The sequence below is a fragment of the Emys orbicularis genome, chromosome 23 (genome assembly GCF_028017835.1).
Source record: "Emys orbicularis isolate rEmyOrb1 chromosome 23, rEmyOrb1.hap1, whole genome shotgun sequence".
NCBI lineage: Eukaryota > Metazoa > Chordata > Testudines > Emydidae > Emys > Emys orbicularis.
Genome location: NC_088705.1, coordinates 20,104,193 through 20,129,093, shown reverse-complemented (window position 1 = coordinate 20,129,093; position 24,901 = coordinate 20,104,193). Strand labels below are relative to the sequence as shown.

The 24,901-nt window shown below is 45.1% G+C and overlaps 1 protein-coding gene across 5 annotated transcripts in view; it reads left to right on the top strand.

The window, feature by feature from the left end:
• The window catches only part of RLF (RLF zinc finger), a 109,797-nt gene that overhangs the window by 57,909 nt on the left and 26,987 nt on the right, over nucleotides 1-24,901 (top strand). For 3 of the 5 annotated variants that reach the window (XM_065421599.1, XM_065421600.1, XM_065421601.1), the window contains one exon: nucleotides 7,322-7,458. In XM_065421599.1, coding sequence (XP_065277671.1) covers nucleotides 7,322-7,458 — 137 coding nt within the window. Of the gene's footprint in view, nucleotides 1-7,321; nucleotides 7,459-8,176; nucleotides 9,080-24,901 lie in introns of those variants that run through there. The other 2 variants (XM_065421603.1, XM_065421602.1) reach the window with 2 other exon arrangements.

Below are 24,901 nucleotides of genomic sequence, written 5' to 3'. Positions count from 1 at the left end.
TACAGTGATATTCAGAGAAAGAAGTCACCAATTTGTATAGTCAGAAAATCATAATAAAATCCATTCCATGCTTTTCTTACTAAATGATCCTGGTGGCAGCCCTCAGCCCTGGGGAGTGGGGGCAGGGGGAGGAAGAGGAAGAGATGGTGTCCAGACTGGAGACAGCAAACCTGCCAAGCTAGGGGAGGCCTGGGGAGCAGCAGCCAGAGACATTGATCTGCAGATGTGGCCTGCCCTGGAGTCGCCACACACTCTCCGTTTGGCGCTCCCCATCAGGCTTGGCAAGGCTATGATCAGGTGGGGAGGGAGGAGGCTGGATGGGGGCGGCTTGGCCAGGTGTGCACAGCGGAGATGGAGTTTCAGCCACTGCCTCCCAAACCCTGGGAGAACTGGCGCCTCACGGGTACTGTGGTATTCCAGTGAGTATAGCCTTCCCCGCCCCCCCACTCTCTGGGACTCCCTCTTATGGACCCTGCCCCCTCACCACTCTCCCCGGCCCCAGGGAGAGACTCCCTCACTTGGATGTTGCCCTGGGTGCCCCAGGCTCATTGGGGGGGGGAAGAGATTCCCCTCATGAGATGGACATTTCTTATTGCATCTGTCTGAAATGTTCCCTCATGTAGGTTACATAGCAACATCTAACGACTTTTCAGAGTTTCTCTGATGACTTTCCGCTATGTGGAGTTGGCAACACATTGAGTTGTGTTACAGGAGGGGGAATTAACAGTGATGGAAATGTTTGTATACCAGGGAGTGAAGGCTTCAGGGAGATGTCTTCCCTTCTTGTGGTGGGGAGGGATCGGTACAGTAATGGGGAGGTAGCCAGATTGGAGGGGGAAATGCATTGAATGGGCTATGGTCATGGCTTGGGAGATGAGCTGAAGCAGGGCTGATGGGGTGCAGCTGGGGATGGGGGAGTAGAGCGCATGGTTGGCTCAGTATGTTAATTGCAGGGCATGATACATACAACTGCCTTAAATGACTACTAACTCCTACCAACAATGTATCTTTTTCCTGTTAAAAAAACTAGGGAAATTGGCCAAAAAACCCGTATTAATGCAGAGTTCAGGTTGTTTGATATGTCGTCTCCTTGCAAAACATTGAGTTGAGCAAAACTCAAGCTTCTGAAAACTAGGAAATGCCCAGTTAATGTTATGTGGCCAATCACACATACCTTTACTGACTCCACAGTTGCTGAAATGGGCAAGCTCTTCACCTCCTCTTACAACCCATTCGCTCTCACCCATAGATTTCATCTGACACTGTTAAAGGACAAAAAGGAGAAGAGGGGGAAAAGGTTGCCCATGTCACCTTCCCTCTGATCCCCTGGAGGTGGCAGTAGCCAATGGTAATTATTTGGATACTCCAGCTGTAGTCAGTGTGTTTAAGTGTACACTAAATGGTGCAGGCGGTAGTTGAGCCTGCTTGGTAAAGGTGTGTTTGTGGTAGGAGGATGTGTGGATTACTATGAGGTGTGAGACAGGGCTGTGATTTAATTGAGATCTATGTTTTCCACCCTCATTTGTGTGTGGAAAGGGAAGCAGTACACGTGTACGTTCAGGATGCAGTATACCATTACTTCTATTCAGAATTTTGTAGGTTATGTCAATAGCAAGGCATAGTGCTGTTACTGTAAAGGATATTGTCAGCAGTGAGGTGGAATATGAGAGGATTCTAATTGTTTAATGCTGGTTAAGTGAAAGTGAGATTGTATCCTGGGAGTGAGTGTAAGGGAGTTGTAAAAGGCTGAGAAGTGGTTCTTAAATTGTACGTGCTTAGTATTCTTTCCTGGGAGTGGGCTAGGTGTGTGAGTTTATTCCAGGATCTGGAACCTCCTGAATCTTATTGTGCCAAAGGCCACTGTGAGAATGTGCTACGTGCAAACTGAGGCATTTCTCAGAGGGTAGAGGGAAGGTGATGTGTGCAACCTTTTTTGTTGTTGTTTGTCCTTTAATAATGTTAGATGGAATCCTGTGGATGAGAATGAATGGGTTGTAAAAGGAGGCTCTTCCTTGTACATTTCAGAAACTGGGGCTGGCAAGGTTAAGGTATGTCTGGTGTTAGGGCATATTGGGGCACTGCTGAAGAAGAGGAGAGTTAAGGTTGCATGGCCAGTCTTAACTCTGTATTTCCTGGTTATCAGAAGCTTGATTTTTTTTTTTTTTTTTTTCTTTTCCTTAACTCAGTGCTCTGTACCGGACGACAATACCATCAAGCAACCTTAAGTCTACATTAACTTAACTTTTTCCTATTGATAGTACTTTGAACATATAAAGCACAGCTTCCATTGACTTCAGTTGCAGCTGTGTGCACGCGCATTCACAATTTACATAAATCAGACCCCCAGTTTCAACTCAGCCATCCCGATAGTGAGAGGGACCATTAATGACCCCCTGTGAAAAGTTTGAGCCCGGTCTATACTACAAAGTTATGTTGGCATAGCTATGTCAGTCAGGGGTGTGAAAAAAACACACCCTAGCTGACATAGCTATGACTGCAAAAACCCCAGTGTAGACATAACTTCTGTCAGCATAGCTAATGTTTGTGGAGTTGGTGGTACAATCCGGGCAGAAAAATTCCTATTGACAAATACTTAATCTACACTAGGGGCTCTTCTAGGAAATAATTTGTATTGTCGACAAGGCTTTGATTTAAGTGACATGACCAGCATCACATACCAAATATGTGGCACAGGCAGGGATAGAATCCAGTTCTCCAAGGTGGTACTCAGCTGCCTTAACCATGAGCTAATTGTCTCTTCCTGCAATCCCCTGCCCATTCTCATGGTGCTCCCTATGGGTCTGTCCTCCAGAGGAAGCCCTGGAAGGAGCAACAGTTGAGCCAAATCACAGGGTAGTGCTCCCTAAACTTTGGGGGGGGAATCAATTTCACCTCCTTTCTCACCCTGCCATTTGTTTTTAAAGGCTTGCCCATATTAATTTGTAAATCTTCCATATATTGTTGCCTAGTTCTAGCTCCCCCCACTTTGGGAAACACTCCTGGTGTAAACTTTATAATATACTACTACTTTCAGGAAGATTCTTACTTCCATGTGTGACTTTAAGTATGAGTAGTCTCACTAAAGTCCTGAGTGGAACAAAGTGCTTGCAACAGAAAGAGAATTTGGGTCAGAATGTAAACAAAAAGGATCTTGCACTAGAAGTTGTATGTGAATATCTAATTCAATAACTGCTTCCCTATTGATACAAATTATCACAGTCACCGCTGTAATACTCATCCAATTGAGACTGTAAGGTTTTGAAAATGTAAATTGCTCATGTTTGGGGAAGGGTGTGCTAGCAGGCTGGCATTCCTACTGGGGCAGAGATAGGATTGTGGTAGGTTGTTTCTGGTATATTGTTTGTTCTATAGTGTTCTGTACAAACAGTTCCACAAATCCTTGCATGTATTAAGTCTCACACTCAAATCACTAAATTAAGCAATTATTAGGTTGGGTTAATAATTTTGGGTCAGATTGAACTGGTATTTGGAGGTATACCATACCAGCACTACTTTGTAGTAAAAATGATCCCTTACTGCTCTGTTGGTGTGTATTTTTTACTTAGTGACAAATAAAAACTTTACTGCTAGAGAGATGGAGCTGGCTTCTGTTCCATCTTGAGCTATCAATTGAATTGTTCCAGTCCTGCACAACTGTGTTTTTCAAAGATGTCAGAGGGCATAATTTATTCTGGAGAATGTTTATTTGTAGCAGCAATTACTCACAAGGTAGAAAGAATGCAGCATTAACTCTCAAAATTTGCAAAAAGAACAGGAGTACTTGTGGCACTTTAGAGACTAACAAATTTATTTGAGCATAAGCTTATGCTCAAATACATTTGTTAGTCTCTAAGGTGCCACAAGTACTCCTGTTCTTTTTGCGGATGCAGACTAACATGCTGCTACTCTGAAACCTCTCAAAATTTGGGTTGACTTTGCAGTACTGGTGATTGGGAAGAATATCTTTGCTAATAGTGTGCAGTTTCATTGTGACAGAAAAAAAATGGCATCCCACAGTTAAGTTTTAGTCGCTTCTTAAATTGCTAGTCCTTATGGTTATGAAGAAATCCTGTAATTTGGACCAAGTGGTTCTGTCTTCCCAAGTCTGCAGAGAAAAAATAGTTCTGAATTACCACATTCATCTCCATAATGGTTCACAGTCAAGCTAGAAGGGTATATTGAGTGGGGTCCCACAGGGATTGGACCTGCTTCCAGTTTTGTTCAATATCTTCACAGATTTAGATAATGGCATAGAGAGTACATTTATAAAGTTTAGGGACAGTACCAAGTGGGAAGGGGTTGCAAATGCTTTGGAGGGAGGGATAGCTTGCTCAGTGGTTTGAGCATTGGCCTGCTAAACCCAGGGTTGTGAGTTCAATCCTTGAGGGGGCTGTTTACGGATTTGGGGCAAAAATCTGGGGATTGGTCCTGCTTTGAGCAGGGGGTTGGACTAGATGACATCCTGAGGTCCCTTCCAACCCTGATATTCTATGATTCTGTGGAGGATAGGATTACAATTCAGAATGAGCTGTACAAACTGGAGAAATCATCTGAAGCAAATAGGGTGAAATTCAATAAGGACTAATGCAAAGAGGGGGAGGGATAGCTCAGTGGTTTGAGCATTGGCCTGCTAAACCCAGGGTTGTGAGTTCAATCCTTGAGTGGGCCACTTGGGGATCTGGGGCAAAATCAGTACTTGGTCCTGTTAGTGAAGGCAGGGGGCTGGACTCGATGACCTTTCAAGGTCCCTTCCAGTTCTAGGAGATGGGATATCTCCATTAATTATAATTATTATAATTATAAAGTACTCCACTCAGGAGGAACTGTCAATTGCACACATACAAAATGGGAAAGGACTGTGAAAAGGGATCTGGGGAATATAGTGGATCATAGAATCATAGAAGATTAGGGTTGGAAGAGATCTCAGGAAGTCCTCTAGTCCAACCCCCTGCTCCAAGCAGAACCAACCCCAACTTAATCATCCCAGCCAGGGCTTTGTCAAGCAGGGCCTTAAAAACCTCTAAGGATGGAGATTCCACCACCTCCCTAGGTAACCCACCCTAGTGAAATAGTTTTTCCTAATATCCAACGTAGACCTCCCCCACTGCAACTTGAGACCATTGCTTCTTGTTCTGTCATCTACCACCACTGAGAACAGCCTAGCTCCATTCTCTTTGGAACCCCCCTTCAGGTAGTTGAAGGCTGCTATCAAATTCCCCCTCACTCTTCTGCAGACTAAATAAGCCCAGTTCCCTCAGCCTCTCCTCATAAGTCATGTGCTCAAGACCCCTAAGGATTTCTGTTGCCCTCCGCTGGTCCCTCTCCAATTTATGCACATCCTTTCTGTAGTGGGGGACCCAAAACTGGACGCAATACTCCAGATGTGGCCTCACCAGTACCGAATAGAGGGGAATAATCACTTCCCTCGATTTGCTGGCAATGCTCTTACTAATGCAGCCCCATATTCTGTTAGCCTTCTTGGCAACAACAGCACGCTGTTGACTCCTATCCAGCTTCTTGTCCACTGTAATCCCCAGGTCCTTTTCTGCAGAACTGCTGCTTAGCCAGTCGGTCCCCAGCCTGTAGTGGTGTATGGGATTCTTCCTTCCTAGGTGCAGGACTCTGCACTTGTCCTTGTTGAACCTCATCAGATTTCTTTTGGCCCAATCCTCCAATTTGTCTAGGTCACTCTGGAGCCTATCCCTACCCTCCAGCGTATCTACCTCTCCCCCAGCTTAGTGTCATCCGCAAACTTGCTGAGGGTGCAATCCATTCCATCATCCAGATCATTAATGAGATCACAAGCTGAATATGAGTCAGTGTAACACTGTTGCAAAAGTATCAGCAGCAGTATTGTAAATAGGACACGAGATGTTGTTCTTCCATTCTACTCTGCGCTGATAAAGCCTCAACTGGAGTATTGTATCCAGTTCTGAGTGCCACATTTGAGGAAAGAAGTGGACAAATTGAAGAAAATCCAGAGAAGAGCAACAAAAATGATTAAAGGTCTAGGAAACATGACCTATGAGGAAGGATTGAAAAAACTGGGTTTGTTTAGTCTGGCAAATAGAAGACTGGGGGGGGGACATAACATTTTTCAAGTATATAAAAGGTTGTTACAAGGAGGAGGGAGGAAAAATTGTTCTCATTAACCTCTGAGGATAAAACAAGATGCAATGGGCTTAAATTGCAGCGAAGGAAGTTTAGGCTGGACATCAGAAAAAATCCCTAACTGTCAGGGTAGTTAAGCTGTGGAACAAATTGCCTAGGAAGGTTGTGGAATCTCTATCATTGGAGGTATTTAAGAACAGATTAGATAAACACCTGTCAGGACATAGTCCTACCTTAAGTGTAGGGGACAGGACTAGATGACCTCTCAAGGTCCCCTCCAGTCCTGCATTTCTATGATTCTGTAGTGTTTGTGTCAGAAGACTAATATTGGTGATTAATAGGCAGTATTGAAGCTATTTCACTAGTGCTCATTTTTAAACATTTGAAACATCTAACTACCTAGATTGTTGGTAGATCTTAAATAGGGTGTTATTGTTTTTTTTAATCTGATCCTGGTACACAGTAAAATTAAAGAAATGTACACAACACAGTTGCCAACTTTCACACAGTAAATAAGTACCCCAACTTTCACAATAAGCCAAAAATCAAGCTAATTCCATTTCAAAACAAGGCAAAAACAAGCCAATCCCTAAGAACCCCAACACTCTTATGTAACTAGATCCCTCTGTCGTGCAGTCTGGGACTGTGGTAGGCCCGTTGTGCACCCCTGACTCTCTCCCCCTTTTGCCCCTGCTTGCCGGGAGCTGATTTAAAAAAAAAAAAAAAAAAAAAAAGGCAACAAGCTACAAGCCAAAAACTAGCCAACAAGCAACTCACAAGCCAATTAAGCCAAAAACAAGCCCAATTTCTGCATTTTTTCCCCCTGTGGGTTTGGCATGTCGGGTACACAACTGAAGTGGTACTTTAGCTTAAACCCTTTGGCAGTAGTGCAACAATGGGGATCTTGCCAAAATCTATTAAAGAGAATTAAAATATCAGGAAATGTTGGGAAGGATAAACAGATGACCATTGGAGAACATAAAAGAGAGGAAGAAAGGTTATGAGACTGGCTTACTCCAGGAGTATTCCTGGTTTTCCTTAAACCTTGAATTTCACATGTCTAAAAGAAGCCAGGAATATTTGCAAGTAGAAAAATTAACTAATGTTAAATACAGTCTGTTAACATACATCATTTAGAAGATTTTGCAAAAAAAAAATCCCTGAAGAAACTACATTATTCTTTTTGACATGATAACATTGTTTTTGTTAGATTGCAAAAGTGGATTGCAAAGAAGTACTAGAGATCATATGTAATTTGGAATCTGAGGGGCAAGATAACACTGCGTTTATTCTTTGTACAACATACCTTACCCAGCAACTTCAAACTGCAACCGTGTATTGCTCTTGGTAAGTAATATATATATATATATATATGTTTCTCATGTATGGTTTATGAAAAGTGCAACAGTTTAACGTGAATTTTAAATGCCACTTTTTCATATAGAAAGTGATGACTAGACTAAAACCGGATGTTAAATTACAGTATATGCAAACTGTTCATCATTGTTGTGTTAAGGAGCGCTAAAGTGACCTATCTGAAATCACACTTTTTCAATCTGTCAGGGTGAGGCATTGTCAGATAGGTATCGAAAAAGAGATTATTGTACCTCTTGAGAAATTAAATCTCCGGAACTTGATGATATTCATTTGAGAATTCTAGAGGCAGTAAAAAGCCAAGTAGCTGAGCTACTAACAAGAATAAATTGGTTCAGTTCATAAAAATATACGTTCTATGAAAAAGAGGTTATCTATGGGTAACTAACTGGAGTTCTTGGGGTTGTTGCTTCTGCACATTCATACTATTAGGATTCATGACCAGCACCATAGGATCACAGAAATATTGGATAAACTGCACAGGTACCTGTTCTTGGCACTGAACATTTGGGGACCAAGGTTATAAGAGGCATGTAACTCAAGTGCTTCAGTTTCTTCCATTGAACCCCAGAGCCAAAGGTAGATTGATAGGTCTATATCCAACCCACTTTCACTTGTTCCATAGAGAGAATGTGCAGGGGCAACACCCCTGAAGAACTCAGTTATTGTAAGAAACCTCTTTTTCTTTCAGGTGACCTCTTTACATTCCCACTGATGAAAATTTGGAAAGCATTACAATCCCCAGAATGCTGGGATTCTTAACTGAACAGTGATTCAAAAATACTTTCCCAATCCTAATATCAGATCTGCATGTCTAATTCAGGTAGAAGTGCACCCTTACATAACTCAGTGAGAATGTGGCAGAAGAAGTGCAGAGAAGCTGCTCAGACTCTTGCTGAATAAACCCATAGCTATGGTCCAGGAACCTTGGCTAAGGTGTAGCAGATCTCTGTTCAAAGTCTGATCTGTTTGGATAGAAACAGGAAGTGCTGTGATTCTTTTAAAGTGGTCCTCATATTCATTTAAACAGTCTATTTTTCTTAAATACCTTACATCTCTCTAGCTAATAGCACATTAGCTATTCACATCAAGGCGAATGAGAATCTGAGAAAAACCTCCAGAAGCTAATGGTCTGGTTACAGCAAAATTCCAAGACGACTATAAGAAGGAATTGTGGTGGAGATGTCTGACAACCATGTCGAATAACAATTTGGGAGTGAGGATTGTGGGGTCAGCCATAACAGCTTGTAGTTCTTTCTTTGAGTAGTGTCCCTCTGGGTGCTCCACTCTAGGTGCGCTAGCGCCTCCTGTGCCTTTGATTGGAGATATCTCATAGCAGTGTCTGTTTGGCCTACTCATGTGTGTTAGTCAGTCTCGTGCCCCCAGCTGTTTTATATAGCTTTGCACGGGTGAACCGCCCTCAGTTTCTTCTCAACTGCCTCGGCCTGAGACGGAGCTCTCGCAGTTGTACTGTTGAGATTTCCTCAACTCTGTTTTTCCTCTCATAATGATAATAGTAGTTGTGTTAGTGTTTAGTTTTCTATAGATAGAAGCTTACTCATGGAGGAATTCTGGGTCAAAAAATAAAAATTCTGCACACAATATTTCAAAATTATGCGAATTTTGTCAAAAGAAGACTCTCTAATTATGCCAGTTTCAATTATTTTGGTAATTTTTATTTCAAAATACCTGTCAGCCTCTCTCTCTCACACAGACACACAGACACTGTCCCCTAGGAGTAGAATTAAAGAAACCCCCACACTCACACCACCTTCCCTCCCAGGCGCAAGCTGCAAGGCCACCAGACACACTCACCTCCTCCCCCCAGAGCCCAGCCGTTTCTATGCTTCCTCTGTATCAAAGAAGCCCACTTGGGCTCCAACCACGTTGTGGTGCCATCAGCAATCATGCTTCCCTCTAAGCGCCCAAAGCCTGCGTCCTTATCCATGGCTACCTCAGTGCAGACTTCAGCCTTTGTACCAATCACTGTTCACCTTAGATCTTTCCAGGTGCCCCACCTTTCCTGAGTGAACATGAGGAAGAGGATTCAAGTGTCACTTCTGGGCTCTCCTCCTCACTCCTCCGGAGGTCCCTTCCCAGAATCCTCCTGTGAAGGAGCAACTGTTCGTGGCCCACGATTACCACCAAACCCTTGCTGGTATGGGCACCCTTGGGTGCTGCCTCCTATACGGTATGCACCTCCTCCCTGGGCAGCCAATAATTTTCCAGAACATCAAGTGCCCCCCACCATAGAGAGGAGTAACCAGCATCACCTACTCCCTCCAGAGACCTGATGCTCCAGAGGAATCCTTCAAGACAAGGGAAGCTAGAGCTGATGAAGGGATCTCCCCCATGGCCAACATCTCCTTTTCATTTCCTACTCCTGGGGAAATTCTGTGCATCTGCGGATGTGCAGAATTCCTTTCCTACGTAATTTTGTATTTTCCTGCATAAAAAACATTTTGCTTAATTACTGCAGTTCTGCCTTTTGCCTGCCAGCCAGCTGCGTTCAGGCTGGCTGTTCTAGTGCTACAGCAACCTCTGGTGGGCAAAAGGTTGAACTGCAGCACTTCTTAGGCAAAACGTATTTTATGCGGGAAAATACAAAATTCTATGCCCAGTGCTGCAGAATTTCCCCCAGGAGTAGAAGTTCATCACAGCACCCTGCCCACGGAGCCAGGTTAGGAAAGAGTAGGGCATACAGGGCTGCTGGTGGGGTCACAGACTGGGGTTCAGAATGGCTAGTGGGGACGACGACACACTGGAGCATGGGCTCAGGAGCTAGTGGGGTGATAGCATTGAGCATGGGGATGGGGAAGGGGGGCTGCAGAGACCCATGGGGATGAGGGGTGTGGGGACGGGCAGACATGCCTGACTGAAGGGAGAGGCTTGGGGTCAGCCAGGGTCTGCATGGGGGAGGCTTCCCAATACCCTAACAATCCCCCCCCACCCTCCAGAAAAACCTCACACCCAACACCCTCCAGGATCACTCCTTGGCTCCTTCCCTCTCCCTCAGCTCCTCCATTACCCTGACTCCCCCAAGCCTTTGCACTGCTTCTGACAAGTGCAGGAAATACAGTTCTGTATTGTAATTTAAATGAACTGCACAAAGTTCTGAATTAATATGCCTAGTAAGGAAACTCCCTTCTCTTCATGTGTCATTATATAATGCCTGCATCTGTAATTTTCACTCCATGCATCTGAAGAAATGAGGTTTTAACCCACGAAAGCTAATGCCCAAATAAATCCCTTGACACCACTGATACTGCTGCCTGTTCAGTTGCTTCAATGGAGGTGATGAGAGCCTCCTGACTTTAGCTCTCTGGATTCCCAAAGGAGGTCCAGAATACAGTAGAAGACCTCCTCTGAGTACAGTAGAGGATGGGTCAAAGTTGCTCGCAAATAGCACAGACGAGTCTCCGCAAACATTGAAAGGCTCTAGAGTGACCTTATGTTTTCTTGATATCTAAACTCTGACCTACAAGAGAAAACTCAGCAAGTGTGAAACAGACCAGAGATCCCACCCCCTCCAATTCCTTATCTCCCAGAGGTCATATGAACCACATCAGAGAAGACCAGAGATTTCAGAGAAGGAAACCATCCTCTTAGCCTCCCGCCTTGCACCTATCCACCTCCAAGCAGCAATTTTGATGGGTTGGTCGAGGTTTGACTTGCCATCCTCATCCTCTTCAGCTGCACCGATTTACCAGTCTTCCTCCCTTTGGCGACCACCTACACCGCTTCAGGCAAGCCTGGGAGTCAGTCACTGTGGACAAGTGGGTTTTGGAGATCATCTCCACAGGTTACACCATCCACTTTACTTCACTTCCACCAATGAACCCCTCTTTCCCATCCCTCTTCAGGGAACTCTCTCATGAGAACATGCTTCATCAAGAAATACACACACTCTTACATTTGAGAGCTATAGAACGCAGCACAGAGGGAAGGGGTTTTATTCAAGGTACTTCCTGATACCAAAAAGAGCAGAGGTTGGAGACCCATCCTTGACCTGATGCTACTCAATACCTGTGTGAAGGCACAGAAATTCAAAATGGTGACGCTTGCAGCGATAATTCCATCGCTAGAGCAAGGGATTGGTTTTCAGCCCTCACCTTCAAGATGCGTATTTCCACATTGCTATACATCCGTCCCACAAACAATTCCTCCATTTCATTGTTGGCCAGGACCACTTTAAATACTGAGTATTCCCCTTCAGCCTATCATCTGCCCTAATGGTCTTTTTGATGGTCTGCAGAAAAGGTATCTTAGTATTTCCTTACCTTGACAACTGGTTGCTGAAAGGCCGCTCCCTGGAACTGATGTCTTGGGTACCTTCCGATGCTATAGGCCTATTCCTCAAATTGGGCCTACAACTGAACATACAAAAATCCACCTTGATCCCTGTGCAAAATTGAATCAGTGACAACAAGTGCCTACCTTCCCCTGCACAGGTTTGTGGCTCTTTCCAACATAGTAAACAGAATTCAGCTCAGCCCCCAAACCACAGTCAGGAGCTGCATTCAATTACTGGGACCCAGGGACAAGCCTCAGTCAGCCTTGTGATCACCTTCCCTCTGTGTGATTAATGAGGGGGTAGGGCTGACCTAGGAGTGAAGGCCTTAAAAGCCAGAGGCTAAGTGACCAAGGGGAGCTTGTGAACAGGGGACCGCCAACAGGGGACTTTGTAGGAGGAAGTTGTAATATAGTCACTATGGTTAGGAAGGGCCGCATCGCCAGTGCCAATGCTGCTCCTTTCTCCTCCTCCTGCGCTTGTGTTCAGACAGCCTTACCATAGATGCCTCTACCCAGATCCTGGTGTGAATTTGCAGAGACTGTGGCCTGCATTTCCCACTCACCGAAAGCCAGGTTGGAGGGATCATCCAGTGTGAAAGGCGCCTGCTGGTGGAATCTCTCAGGAAGCAGGTGGGAGAGCTACAAGAGGAGGTAGCTAGGCTGAGGAGCATCTGTGCCCACGAGCAATTCTTTGAGAGTATTCATATGGAGTCATCCAAGGCTGAGAAAACTATCCAGCTACAGAGGATTGCTGTCACACCACACGGGGAGGAGGATATGGCTCTGTTACAGGGAGGACACTGGCAGCTAGTTACTTCTGGCAGCAGACAGTACTCCACTCCTATTTCCAACCCACCCACCCCCCCGGCAATGAGCGATGAGGAAACACCCCCAAAGGTGGAGGAGGAGAAGCCATATACTTCCAAGGCTGGGAGGATCGCAGCCACCGCTCCCCAGAGTAAACATAGGGTAGTGGTGGTTGGTGACTCTCTTCTGAGGGGGACGGAGGCACCCATCTGTCGCCCTGACATGGCATACTAGGGGGTATGCTGCCTGCCAGGGGCCCATCTGCAACATATTACGGAGGGATTGTTGAGGATCATCTGGCCTCTGACTACTACCCCATGCTACTCATCCACGTGGGCACTAATAATACTGTGAGATACGACCCACAGCAGATCAGTGACTATAGGGCTCTGGGAGTAAGGGTGAAGGAGTTGGAAGTGCAGGTGGTGGTCTCTTCGATCCTTCTGGTCAAGGGTAGGGGCCCTGGCAGAGACAGATGCATCCTGGAGGTGAATGTCTGGCTGTGAAGATGGTGTTGCCAGGAGGGCTTTGGCTTCCTTGACCATGGGATGCTGTTCCAGGAAGAAGGACTGCTAATTGAGGAAGGGGAAGGGCATATTTGGATACAGACTGGCTAACCTAGTGAGGAGGGCTTTAAACTAGGTTTGAAGGGGGGCAGGTGACCAAAGCCCACAGGTAAGTCGAGAACATGGAGACCTGAGAGAAGGTTCAGAATTTGGGGGGAGCATGGGCTGTTATAGCAGGGATAAAGGAGAGACAAGACAGAACTGGGGGTGGGGGAATCAAATCAGTATCTTAGATGTCTGTGTACTAATGCAAGAAGTATGGGGAATAAATAAACACAACTATGACATAGTTGGCATCACAGAGACCTGGTGGGATAATATGCATGACTGGAATATTGGTATAGAATCTTGCTCAGGATGGACAGGCCGGGGGGAAAGGGAGGAGGTGTTGCCTTATATATTAAAAATGTATACACTTGGACTGAGGTTGAGATGGAAATAGGAGACAGACTTGTTGAAAGTCTCTGGGTAAGGATAAAAGGGGTAAAAAACAAGAGTGATGTCATGGTAGGTGTCTACTACAGACCACCTAACCGGGAAGAAGAGGTGGATGAGGCTTTTTTTAAACAACTAACAAAATCATCCAAAGCACAGGACTTGGTGGTGATGGGGGACTTCAACTACTCAGACATCTGTTGGGAAAACAGAGCGAGGCACAGATTATCCAACAAGTTCTTGGAATGTATTGGAGACAGTTTTTTATTACAGAAGGTGGAGAAAGCTACTAGAGGAGAGGCTGTTCCAGATTTGATTTTGACAAATAGGGAAGAACTGGTTGAGAATTTGAAAGTGGAAGGCAGCTTGGGTGAAAGTGATCATGACCACCTCCCTAGGTAACCCATTCCAGTGCTTCACCACCCTCCTAGTGAAAAAGTTTTTCCTAATATCCAACGTAGACCTCCCCCACTGCAACTTGAGGCCATTGCTTCTTGTTCTGTCATCTACCACCACTGAGAACAGCCTAGCTCCATTCTCTTTGGAACCCCCCTTCAGGTAGTTGAAGGCTGCTATCAAATCCCCCCTCACTCTTCTCTTCGGCAGACTAAATAACCCCAGTTCCCTCAGCCTCTCCTCATAAGTCATGGGTCCCAGCCCCCTAATCATTTTCATTGCCCTCCGCTGGACTCTCTCCAATTTGTTTACATCCCTTCTGTAGTGGGGGGACCAAAACTGGACGCAGTTCTCCAGATGTGGCCTCACCAGTGCCGAATAGAGGGGAATAATCACTTCCCTCAATCTGCTGGCAATACTCCTACTAATACAGCCCAATATGCCGTTGGCCTTCTTGACAACAAGGGCACACTGCTGATTCATATCCAGCTTTTTGTCCACTGTAAACCCCAGGTCCTTTTCTGCAGAACTGCTGCTTAACCAGTCGGTCCCCAGCCTGTAGTGGTGCATGGAATTCTTCCTTCCTAAGTGCAGGACTCTGCACTTGTCCTTGTTGAACCTCATCAGATTTCTTTTGGCCCAATCCTCCAATTTGTCTAGGTCACTCTGGAGCCTATCCCTACCCTTCAGCGTATGTACCTCTCCCTCAGCTTAGTGTCATCTGCAAACTTGCTGAGGGTGCAATTCATCCCATCATCCAGATCATTAATAAAGATGTTGAACAAAACTGTCCTCAGAACCCACCCGTGGAGCATCCCGCTTGATACCGGCTGCCAACTAGACATCGAGCCGTTGATCACTACCTGTTGAGCCCGACAATCTAGCCAGCTTTCTATCCACCTTATAATCCATTCACCCAATGCATATTTTTTTAACTTGCTGACAAGAATACTGTGGGAGACCGTATCAAAAGCTTTGCTAAAGTCGAGATATATCCACAGAGCCAGTTCTCGTCACAGGAGGCAATCAGGTTGGTCAGGCATGACGTGCCCTTGGTGAATCCATGTTGACTGTTCCTGATCACCTTCCTCTCCTCCAAGTGCTTCAGAATGGATTCCTTGAGGGCCTGCTTCATGATTTTGTCGGGGACTGAAGTGAGGCTGACGGGTCTGTAGTTCCCCGGGTTCTCTTTCTTCCCTTTTTAAAATATGGGCACTATATTTGCCTTTTTCCAATCGAGCAGAGCAGTACTATCTCCTCCCATGGCTTGCATGCTATGCCTCTGTTAATGCAGCCTAAAATTGCATTTGCTTTGTTTGCAACAGCATCACATTGCTGACTCATTTTGAGGTTGTGATCCACCATAACTCCCAGATCCTTCTCAGCAGGGCTACTGCCAAAGCTAGTTATCCCCCATTTTGTATTTGTGCATTTGGTTTTTCTTCCCTAAGTGTAGCGCCTTACATATGTCTTTGTTGAACTTCATTTTGTTATCTATAGCCTAGTCCTCCAATTTGTCAAGGTCCCTCTGAATTTTAGTTCTCCTCCTCCAAGATGTTGGCAACCCCCTAGTTTTGTGTCATCTGCAAACTTGATCAGTATGCTTTCTATTCCTACATCAAGTTCATTAATAAAGATGTTAAACAATACCAGAACAGATCCCTGTGGATTCCCCACTTGAGACCTCCCTCCAATCCCACATCATTCCATTAATAGTTACTCGTTCTTTGTGGTTGTTTAACCAATTATGTATTCACTTAATGGTAGTTTGGCCAAGCCTGCATTTCTCCAGCTTGCCAATTAGAACAGAGGTGGGCAAACTATGGCCCGCGGGCCACATCCAGTCCACGGGACCCTCTTGCCTGGTCCCTGAGCTCTTGGTCTGGGAGGCTAGCCCCTGGCCCCTCCCCTGCAGCTTCAGCTCACTGTGCCACCGGTGCAATGCTCTGGGCAGCGGGGCTGCAAGCTCTTTCCAGGCCGCGCTCTGCAGCTGCGCTGCCCAAGCCAGTGCTCTGTGCTGCGCGGTGGCGTGGCTGGCTCCAGCCGGGCAGCACGGCTGCCTGTCCTGGTGCTCTGGGCAGCATGGCTGTAGCACCGCCAGCCACCGGCGCTCCAGGCAGCGCGGCAAGGGGGCAGGGGGCTTGGATAGAGGGCAGGGGAGTTCGGGGTGGTGGTCAGGGTGCGGGGGTGTGGATAGGGGTCAGGGCAGTCAGAGGGTGGGGAACAGAGGGGTTGAATGGGGGCAGGGGGCAGTCAGGAAGGAGAGGGAGGTTGGATGGGGCGGCAAGGGGGCAGTCAGGGGTGGGGGTCCAAGGGCGGTCAGGGGACAGGGAGGGAGGGATAGATGGGGGGGGGCGCGTCAGGGAACGGGGGGGTCAGATGGGGCAGGAGTCCCAGGTGGGTCATTAGGGGGCAAGAAGGGGGGGGGGAGTAGGATAGGGGGCGGGGGCCGTGCCTCCCCAACTGGCCCTCCATACAATTTTGGAAACCTGTTGTGGCCATCAGGCCAAAAAGTTTGCCCACCCCTGGATTAGTATGTCTCGTGGGACTATGTCAAAAGCTTTGCTGAAGTTAAGGTATATTTTGTCCACCACACTCCCTCATACATCAAACCAGTTACCCTGTCAAAGAACAAAATCAAACTGGTTTTGCATGATTTGTTCTTAGTAAAGGGTTTCTTCAGGTATGTTAGCAACAAGAAGGTGGTCAAAGAAAGTGTGGACCCCTTATTGAATGAGGGAGGCAACCTAGTGACAGAGGATGTGGAAAAAGCTAATATACTCAGTGCTTTTTTTGCCTCTTTCTTCACGAACAAGGTCAGCTCCCAGACGGCTGCACTGGGCAGCACAGCATGGGGAGGAGGTGACCAGCCCTCTGTGGAGAAGAAGTGATTCAGGACTATTTAGTAAAGCTGGACGAGCACAAGTCCATGAGGTCGGTGCTAAAGGAGTTGGCGGGTGTGATTGCAGAGCCATTGGCCATTATCTCTGAAAATTCATGGCAATCGGGGGAGGTCCCGAATGACAGTATTCTTGCCAGCAAGTTAAAGTAGTATGGGCTGGATGAATGGACTATAAGGTGGATAGAAAGCTGGCTAGATTGTTGGGCTCAACGGGTAATGATCAATGGCTCCATGTCTAGTTGGCAGCCGGTATCAAGCGGAGTGCCCCAAGGGTCCGTCCGGGGGCCGGGTTTGTTCAATATCTTCATTAATGATCTGGAGGATGGCGTGGACTGCACCCTCAGATGACACTAAACTGGGAGGAGTGGTAGATACGCTGGAGGGTAGGGATAGGATACAGAGGGACCTAGACAAATAAGAGAATTGGGCCAAAAGAAACCTGATGAGGTTCAACAAGGACAAGTGCAGAGTCCTGCACTGAGGACGGAAGAATCCCATGCACTGCTACAGACTAGGGACCGAATGGCTAGGCAGCAGTTCTGCAGAAAAGGACCTAGGGGTTACAGTGGACGAGAAGCTGGATATGAGTCAACAGTGTGCACTTGTTGCCAAGAAAGCTAACGGCATTTTGGGCTGTATAAGTAGGGGCATTGCCAGCAGATCGAGGGATGTGATCATTCCCCTCTATTGGACATTGATGAGGCCTCATCTGGAGTACTGTGTCCAGTTTTGGGCCCCACAGTAGAAGAAGGATGTGGAAAAATTGGAAAGAGTCCAGCGGAGGGCAACAAAAATGATTAGGTTACTGGAGCACATGACTTATGAGGAGAGGCTGAGGGAACTGGGATTGTTTAGTCTGCAGAAGAGAAGAATGAAGGGGGATTTGATAGCTGCTTTCAACTACCTGAAAGGGGGTTCCAAAGAGGATGGATTTAGATTGTTCTCAGTGGTAGCAGATGACAGAACAAGGAGTAATGGTCTCAAGTTGCAGTGGGGGAGGTTTAGGTTCGATATTAGGAAAAACTTTTTTACTAGGAGGGTGGTGAAGCACTGGAATGGGTTACCTAGGGAGATGGTGGAATCTCCTTCCTTAGAGGTTTTTAAGGTCAGGCTTGACAAAGCCCTGGCTGGGATGATTTAGTTGGGGATTGGTCCTGCTTTGAGCAGTGGGTTGGACTAGATGACCTCCTGAGGTCCCTTCCAACCCTTTTATTCTATGATTATTTGCCTCCATACTGGTTTCATCTCCAAACCCCCACTCCATCTTAGAGGGCACTGCTCTATAGTCGCCTAGAGTGGAACCCCCATAGGGACACCACTCGAAGAAGAAATGGTTACTTACCCTGCGAAGTAACTGTGGTTCTTCAAGATATGTCCCCCTATGGGTGCTCCACTACCTGGAGTCTTTTCCCTTTGCTTCAGAGTTCTCTGCTGTGGGGCTTTGCAGTGGAGAAGGAACTGAAGGTGGTCCATCTGTGCAATGCTATGTAACAGCTAGGGGCGCTAGACTGACTAACATGCATGTGTGGACTGAAAGGACACTACTATGAGAAATCTCTGATCAAAGGCGCAGAGGGCAGTAGTGTACTGAGAGAATTTTATCTAGTGGTTTCTGCTGCAAAACTGTGACATCTGTTTGAGCTATAATATATCTTTTAGAAAGATATCCAGTCTTCTGAGATATAAAAACTTCAAGTGATGGAGAATCCACCACATCCATATGTGAGATTTTCCAATGGTTAATTTGCCTTCACTATTTAAAAATGTGAATTTTTTTATGGATACCTGGAAAAATGAGCACCTTTCCGGAGGATAAGATGGTTCCTCTATCAGTTTAATGAGCACCAGATATAAATCCCACAGAGAGACTTGTAAGTTTTTAGTGAAAAAATACTTAACTAGAACATTAACTCTTCAAGAACCTCTTTGTTCTCAAAGACTCAGACTTTAGGTGCAGGGATTCTCCAAAATTATTGCCACCCAAATGCAGAATCTCTTCCACTTGTGAGAGTAACTTTGTAGAATGAATGACTTTCTGGACTGCTGTCGTATCTCCTGCACTTGAACAAAACTTTTAAATCTTACACAGTTAAAGTCCCACAATCCATGCTATCATATTCTGGGTTGAGATATTGGATCTTGCCATTGTCTTGAGTTAGCAGTTTTGGAGAAAGCAGTAGATGGAGAGAAGATTTGAGATATATCCAGCAGATCAGTCTGGCTCATGTTGGAGCCACTAAGATGACTCTAGCCCTGTCTTGTCTTTTAGATATGTGGAAATCAGGAGCGTTGTCAGAGGAAGCTTAGAATGTCACCCTGCTCCAAAGTAGAAGAAAAGTCCTAGAGACAGTCCATTCCCATCTGAGAGCAGAGCCTTGGGTACTGTTTGCCACAAGGTCACCTTCCAAAATATCCAGTTTACTTTGATTTTTTTCAGGGACCATCAATGTGGGTCTGGAGCATGAAAGGGCATCCCTTGGGCAGATAAATGAATAGTCATGGGCTAGATTTGTTCTATATGCAAGTTATGTAACAGAGTTTCCCGCAGAGTTTGTCTGAAGTGAGCTCCTCCCTGTTTGTTGATGTAGTACATTGTGGGTTTATTCCTAGACCTAATGATTCATATCATTAGGGGGGAGGGATAGCTCAGTGGTTTGAGCATTGGCCTGCTAAACCCAGGGTTGTGAGTTCAATTCGTGAGGGGGCCACTTAGGGATCTGGGGCAAAACCAGTACTTGGTCCTGCTAGTGAAGGCAGGGGGCTGGACTCGATGACCTTTCAAGGTCCCTTCCAGTTCTAGGAGATAGGATATCTCAATTAATTATTTATTTTTATTTTTTTTTATTAAGGGCCCAAAAGCAAGCTATTCCGCTGGGTAGGAAAGAGAGAAAATGTGGCAAAAGACCACCTTGGCTTAGCCATGAGATCTTGCATGATCTAAAAAATAAAAAGGAGTCATATAAAAAATGGAAACTAGGACAAATTACAAAGGATGAATATAGGCAAACAACACAGGAATACAGGGGCAAGATTAGAAAGGCAAAGGCACAAAATGAGCTCAAACTAGCTACAGGAATAAAGGGAAACAAGAAGACTTTTTATCAATACATTAGAAGCAAGAGGAAGACCAAGGACAGGGTAGGCACACTGCTCAGTGAGGAGGGAGAAACCGGAAACTTGGAAATGACAGAGATGCTTACGGACTTCTTTGTTTGTGGCTTCACCGAGAAGTCCGAAGGAATGCCTAACACAGTGAATGCTAATGGGAAGGGGGTAGGTTTAGAAGATAAAATAAAAAAAGAACAAGTTAAAAATCACTTAGAAAAGTTAGATGCCTGCAAGTCACCAGGGCCTGATGAAATGCATCCTAGAATACTCAAGGAGCTAATAGAGGAGGTATCTGAGCCTCTTGCTATTATCTTTGGAAAATCATGGGAGACAGGAGAGATTCCAGAAGACTGGAAAAGGGCAAATATAGTGCCCACCTATAAAAAGGGAAATAAAAACAACCCAGGAAACTACAGACCAGTTAGTTTAACGTCTCTGCCAGGGAAGATAATGGAGCAAATAATTAAGGAAATCCTCTGCAAACACTTGGAAGGTGGTAAGGTGATAGGGAATAGCCAGCATGGATTTGTAAAGAACAAATCATGTCAAACCAATCTGATAGCTTTCTTTGATAGGATAACGAGTCTTGTGGATAAGGGAGAAGCGGTGCATGTGGTATACCTAGACTTTTGGCATTTGATACGGTCTCGCATGATATTCTTATCAATAAACTAGGCAAATACAACTTAGATGGGGCTACTATAAGGTGGGTGCATAACTGGCTGGATAACCGTACTCAGAGAGTAGTTATTAATGGTTCCCAATCCTGCTGGAAAGGTATAACAAGTGAGGTTCCGCAGGGGTCTGTTTTGGGACCGGCTCTGTTCAATATCTTCATCAACGACTTAGATATTGGCATAGAAAATACGTTTATTAAGTTTGCAGATGATACCAAACTGGGAGGGATTGCAACTGCTTTGGAGGATAGGGTCATAATTCAAAATGATCTGGACAAATTGGAGAAATGGTCTGAGGTAAACAGGATGAAGTTTAACAAAGACAAATGCGAAGTGCTCCATTTAGGAAGGAACAATCAGTTTCACGCATACAGAATGGGAAGAGACTGTCTAGGAAGGAGTACGGCAGAAAGGGATCATGGGGTTATAGTTGACCACAAGCTAAATATGAGTCAACAGTGTGATGCTGTTGCAAAAAAAGCAAACATGATTCTGGGATGCATTAACAGGTGTGTTGTGAGCAAGACACGAGAAGTCATTCTTCTGCTCTACTCTGCGCTGGATAGGCCTCAACTGGAGTATTGTGTCCAGTTCTGGGCACTGCATTTAAAGAAAGATGTGGAGAAATTGGAGAGGGTCCAGAGAAGAGCAACAAAAATGATTAAAGTTCTAGAGAACATGACTTATGAAGGAAGGCTGAAAGAAATGGGTTTGTTTAGTTTGGAAAAGAGAAGACTGAGAGGGGACATGATAGCAGTTTTCAGGTATCTAAAAGGGTGTCATAAGGAGGAGGGAGAAAACTTGTTCACCTTAGCCTCTAAGGATAGAACAAGAAGCAATAGGCTTAAACTGCAGCAAGGGAGGTTTAGGTTGGACATTAGGAAAAAGTTCCTAACTGTCAGGGTGGTTAAACACTGGAATAAACTGCCTAGGGAGGTTGTGGAATCTCCATCTCTGGAGATATTTAAGAGTAGGTTAGATAAATGTCTATCTGGGATGGTCTAGACAGTATTGGGTCCTGCCATGAGGGCAGGGGACTGGACTCGATGACCTCTCGAGGTCCCTTCCAGTCCTAGAATCTATGAATCTATATTTGCAGGAGAAAGGTTTGGAGAGCCACTTTTGACAGGTAATTCTAGTATATAATGTAGACTTTGCTGGAACCGTAAGTATAACTGAGAGTAAAGCTGTGAACCAGAATAGGCCTGGCCTTGGGAAAATAGCAACGCACCACGTATTAGCAACATTAAGCACATTCTTGAAAGGATGGTGTGATGGGTTGGACCCCCCTTCTGGGATGCCATCTGATGTACTGGGATTTCACTGAGCCTGTCTGCTCCACTAGCCTGGGCTCCCTCTCCCTGTTTTGCTGAATTAGGCTCTCTGGCAGCGAGCGCACGCACACACACAGATAGGGAGCACCGGCTGTAGAATCACACAGAGGCTGCAAACAGCTCTCTATGGGAAGGTTCAGCTAGGAAATTGGCCAACACTGAAGTGCAGCTTCCCTCTGGAAAGTCCACCCAAGATAATATTGTCTTGTGCTGTATAGAAAGATGTGCACAGCGCGAGCTCATAAAAATTCACCCTCTCCCTCAATGTGAAGAGAGAGATGCACAACTTCTTGCCCAGTTATAAATTGCACAAACTGGGTTATGTGATGAACAAGAAATATGTTTATTAACTATAAAAGGTAAATTTTAAGTGATTATAAACAGAACAAAGCAGATTACTAAGCAAATAAAAAAACCCACACAAACTAAGCTTGATTCACTAAAGAAACAGGTTACAAAATATAATTTCTCACCTTAAATGTTGACTTGGGCAGGATGCAGAGTTTCTGTAGCTTAGATTTCCAGTTATTTCTCTTTACAGACTAGACTCCTCTGTCTCAGTCTGGACTCCGCTCTTGTCTTTCCCTCGGCTTACTTCCTTTGTCTCTTCGCATACTTTTTAGCAGTTTCACTTCTTGGATGGGAAGGCAGCAAAGGGAGAGAAGAGTCCTGATGGCCTTGCCTCCCAGCCTTAAATAGAATTTACATAAGGCAGGAAGCCTTTGTTTCCAGTGGAAAAGTACCAGCAATGTCCAAGGTGGTATTTTGCATCAGGTGGTGATATCATCTGACCTCTTGTAGTGTCAGTGCAGCATCCCAGTAAACTTCTCAGGAAGGAGTGAGATTAGCATTTTCAACGTTCTGTTTTTCTCCTTAATGGCTTATTTAGGATGATTGCTTACTGTCTGGTGGGCGTTGCCCCAAGTACAAACACAGTTGTAATTGTTACACAGTCAATATTCCTAACATCAGATACAGAAATGATACATGCATACAAATTGAATAATCACATTCAGTAAATTATAACCTTTCCAATAATATCTTACAAAACCTATCTTGCAGAAAATATATCTTAGGTCATATTCATATAACAATATTTCTATGAAGAATATGGAGTGTCATGCCACAGATGTACTGGAACACCCACAGTTTTAAGTTACTGTGTAAATTCATTTCTAGAAGGTGCTACAAAGATGCACAGACCCCTCATAAAATAAGGAGGAAATAAAATAATGGATGTGGATGTTTTGTTCGAACTAATAAATACAAGGTACAAAATACTAATGAAAAGCATATGAAGTATAATACCTAACTTGTTTGCATCAATGTATAAAAGAAAAAGCCATAGGAGGGGCATGTTTGTGCTAGCATTGGGGACAAAATTTGGTGTCCTGATTGAACTGGTATCATTGTCATGAGCATACATGTGTTAGTGTACCTGTAGCTCTTATGGGGTGTTAGTACCATGCTTTGTCAACAGTATACTTGTCCAAGCACCTTTGCCACTGAACCGAGACTGTGGGCTTTCTTTATGAACAACATCAAGGTTGGCTGAATTGGAAAGCTGCATTCCCTGCTAGGGCAGCTGACATCAGGTGTCCAGAAGCCTCAACACTCCGCAACACTAACATATAGAATATATAAGCTTCACCTCCAGTATGTTCCTCCATCCCTGAATCCTGAGGTCTTGACAGTGAGCTCCCCAACCCAAGTTAGAGGCATCTAAAACTGTTAATGTATCTGGTGATGGAGTTGTAAATAATGCCACTCTTAGAACATTTGGTCATTGCTGCCATCCTTTGAAATGATCAGGGTACGTTTGGCACTACACTCGTTCTGTTTTGAGCCAGGCAATTATGTAAAGGCCTTATTCTCAAACGTGCAGATAGTTAAGTCATCAGCCCTTGATCTCTGAGACAAAATGTCATTAACTTACTCAAGTTGACCTTAAGGTTCATATGGCTTGATGCAGTTTCAAAAATCTTGTCTCTGGCAAGAAAGCTTTTGTGTGAACAGAGTCCAGAACTGCTAAAAGGAATGAAATCCTTTGCCTTTCACGTCTTCCAGTTAATAAAAAGGCCTGCATTCTGAAATAAGTTGCAAGTTTTTTCCAAAATATCTAAAGACTAAGACAAGTATTGAATCAGAGAGTTGTCTAAATACTGATGGACATAAATTCCTTATCTCATATGAGCGTCATCCACAATTACACACTTGAAGAATTTGGGTGCCGAGCAGAGACTGAAAGCTAGGAACTTGTATTATCAGAGATCTTTAACGGGACCACTTGATGCTGATAGGGAAATAGGCGTTCTTCAGTTTGACAGCCCCAAACCGGTTCTGTTTGGAAACTGAGAAAACGGTGGAAGACTGAGCAGTTACCCGAAATTTGAACTTCTTGATGATCTACAGTTTCTTGAGCTCTGATTGGGCAAAGCCTGCAGTGTCTAGTTGAAATGAGGAAGTATCTAGGGTAGAAACCCTTCTCTCGCTGCTCTTCTGGATCCTCTTCTGTTGCTCCCAATGTCAACAAGAGTTTCCTTCATCTTCACTACTGTTTTGTGAAAGTGATCCCTGAAAGGTGCTGGGTGAAGTTGGTTGAGAGGTAGCATGAAGTGGGGTGGAATTGCATTATGTAACTATTCAATGACTGTTTTTACCCAACGAATGAAGTACAGGGAGTCCTCGGACTTACGACGCCTGACTTACGTTGGATGCCACGTATGACACTTTTCAATTGACTGCCCATTTTGCCCCTACGATACTTGTTTCGCCCTTGCAATGAAAGCCGGCAGGGAGAACAGCACACATCGCATGCTGAGCCTCAGTCAATCACTGATTTCACTGTTCAAGCTTTCTGATTGGCTGAACCCAGGGCCGGGAGCCAATCAGAAACAA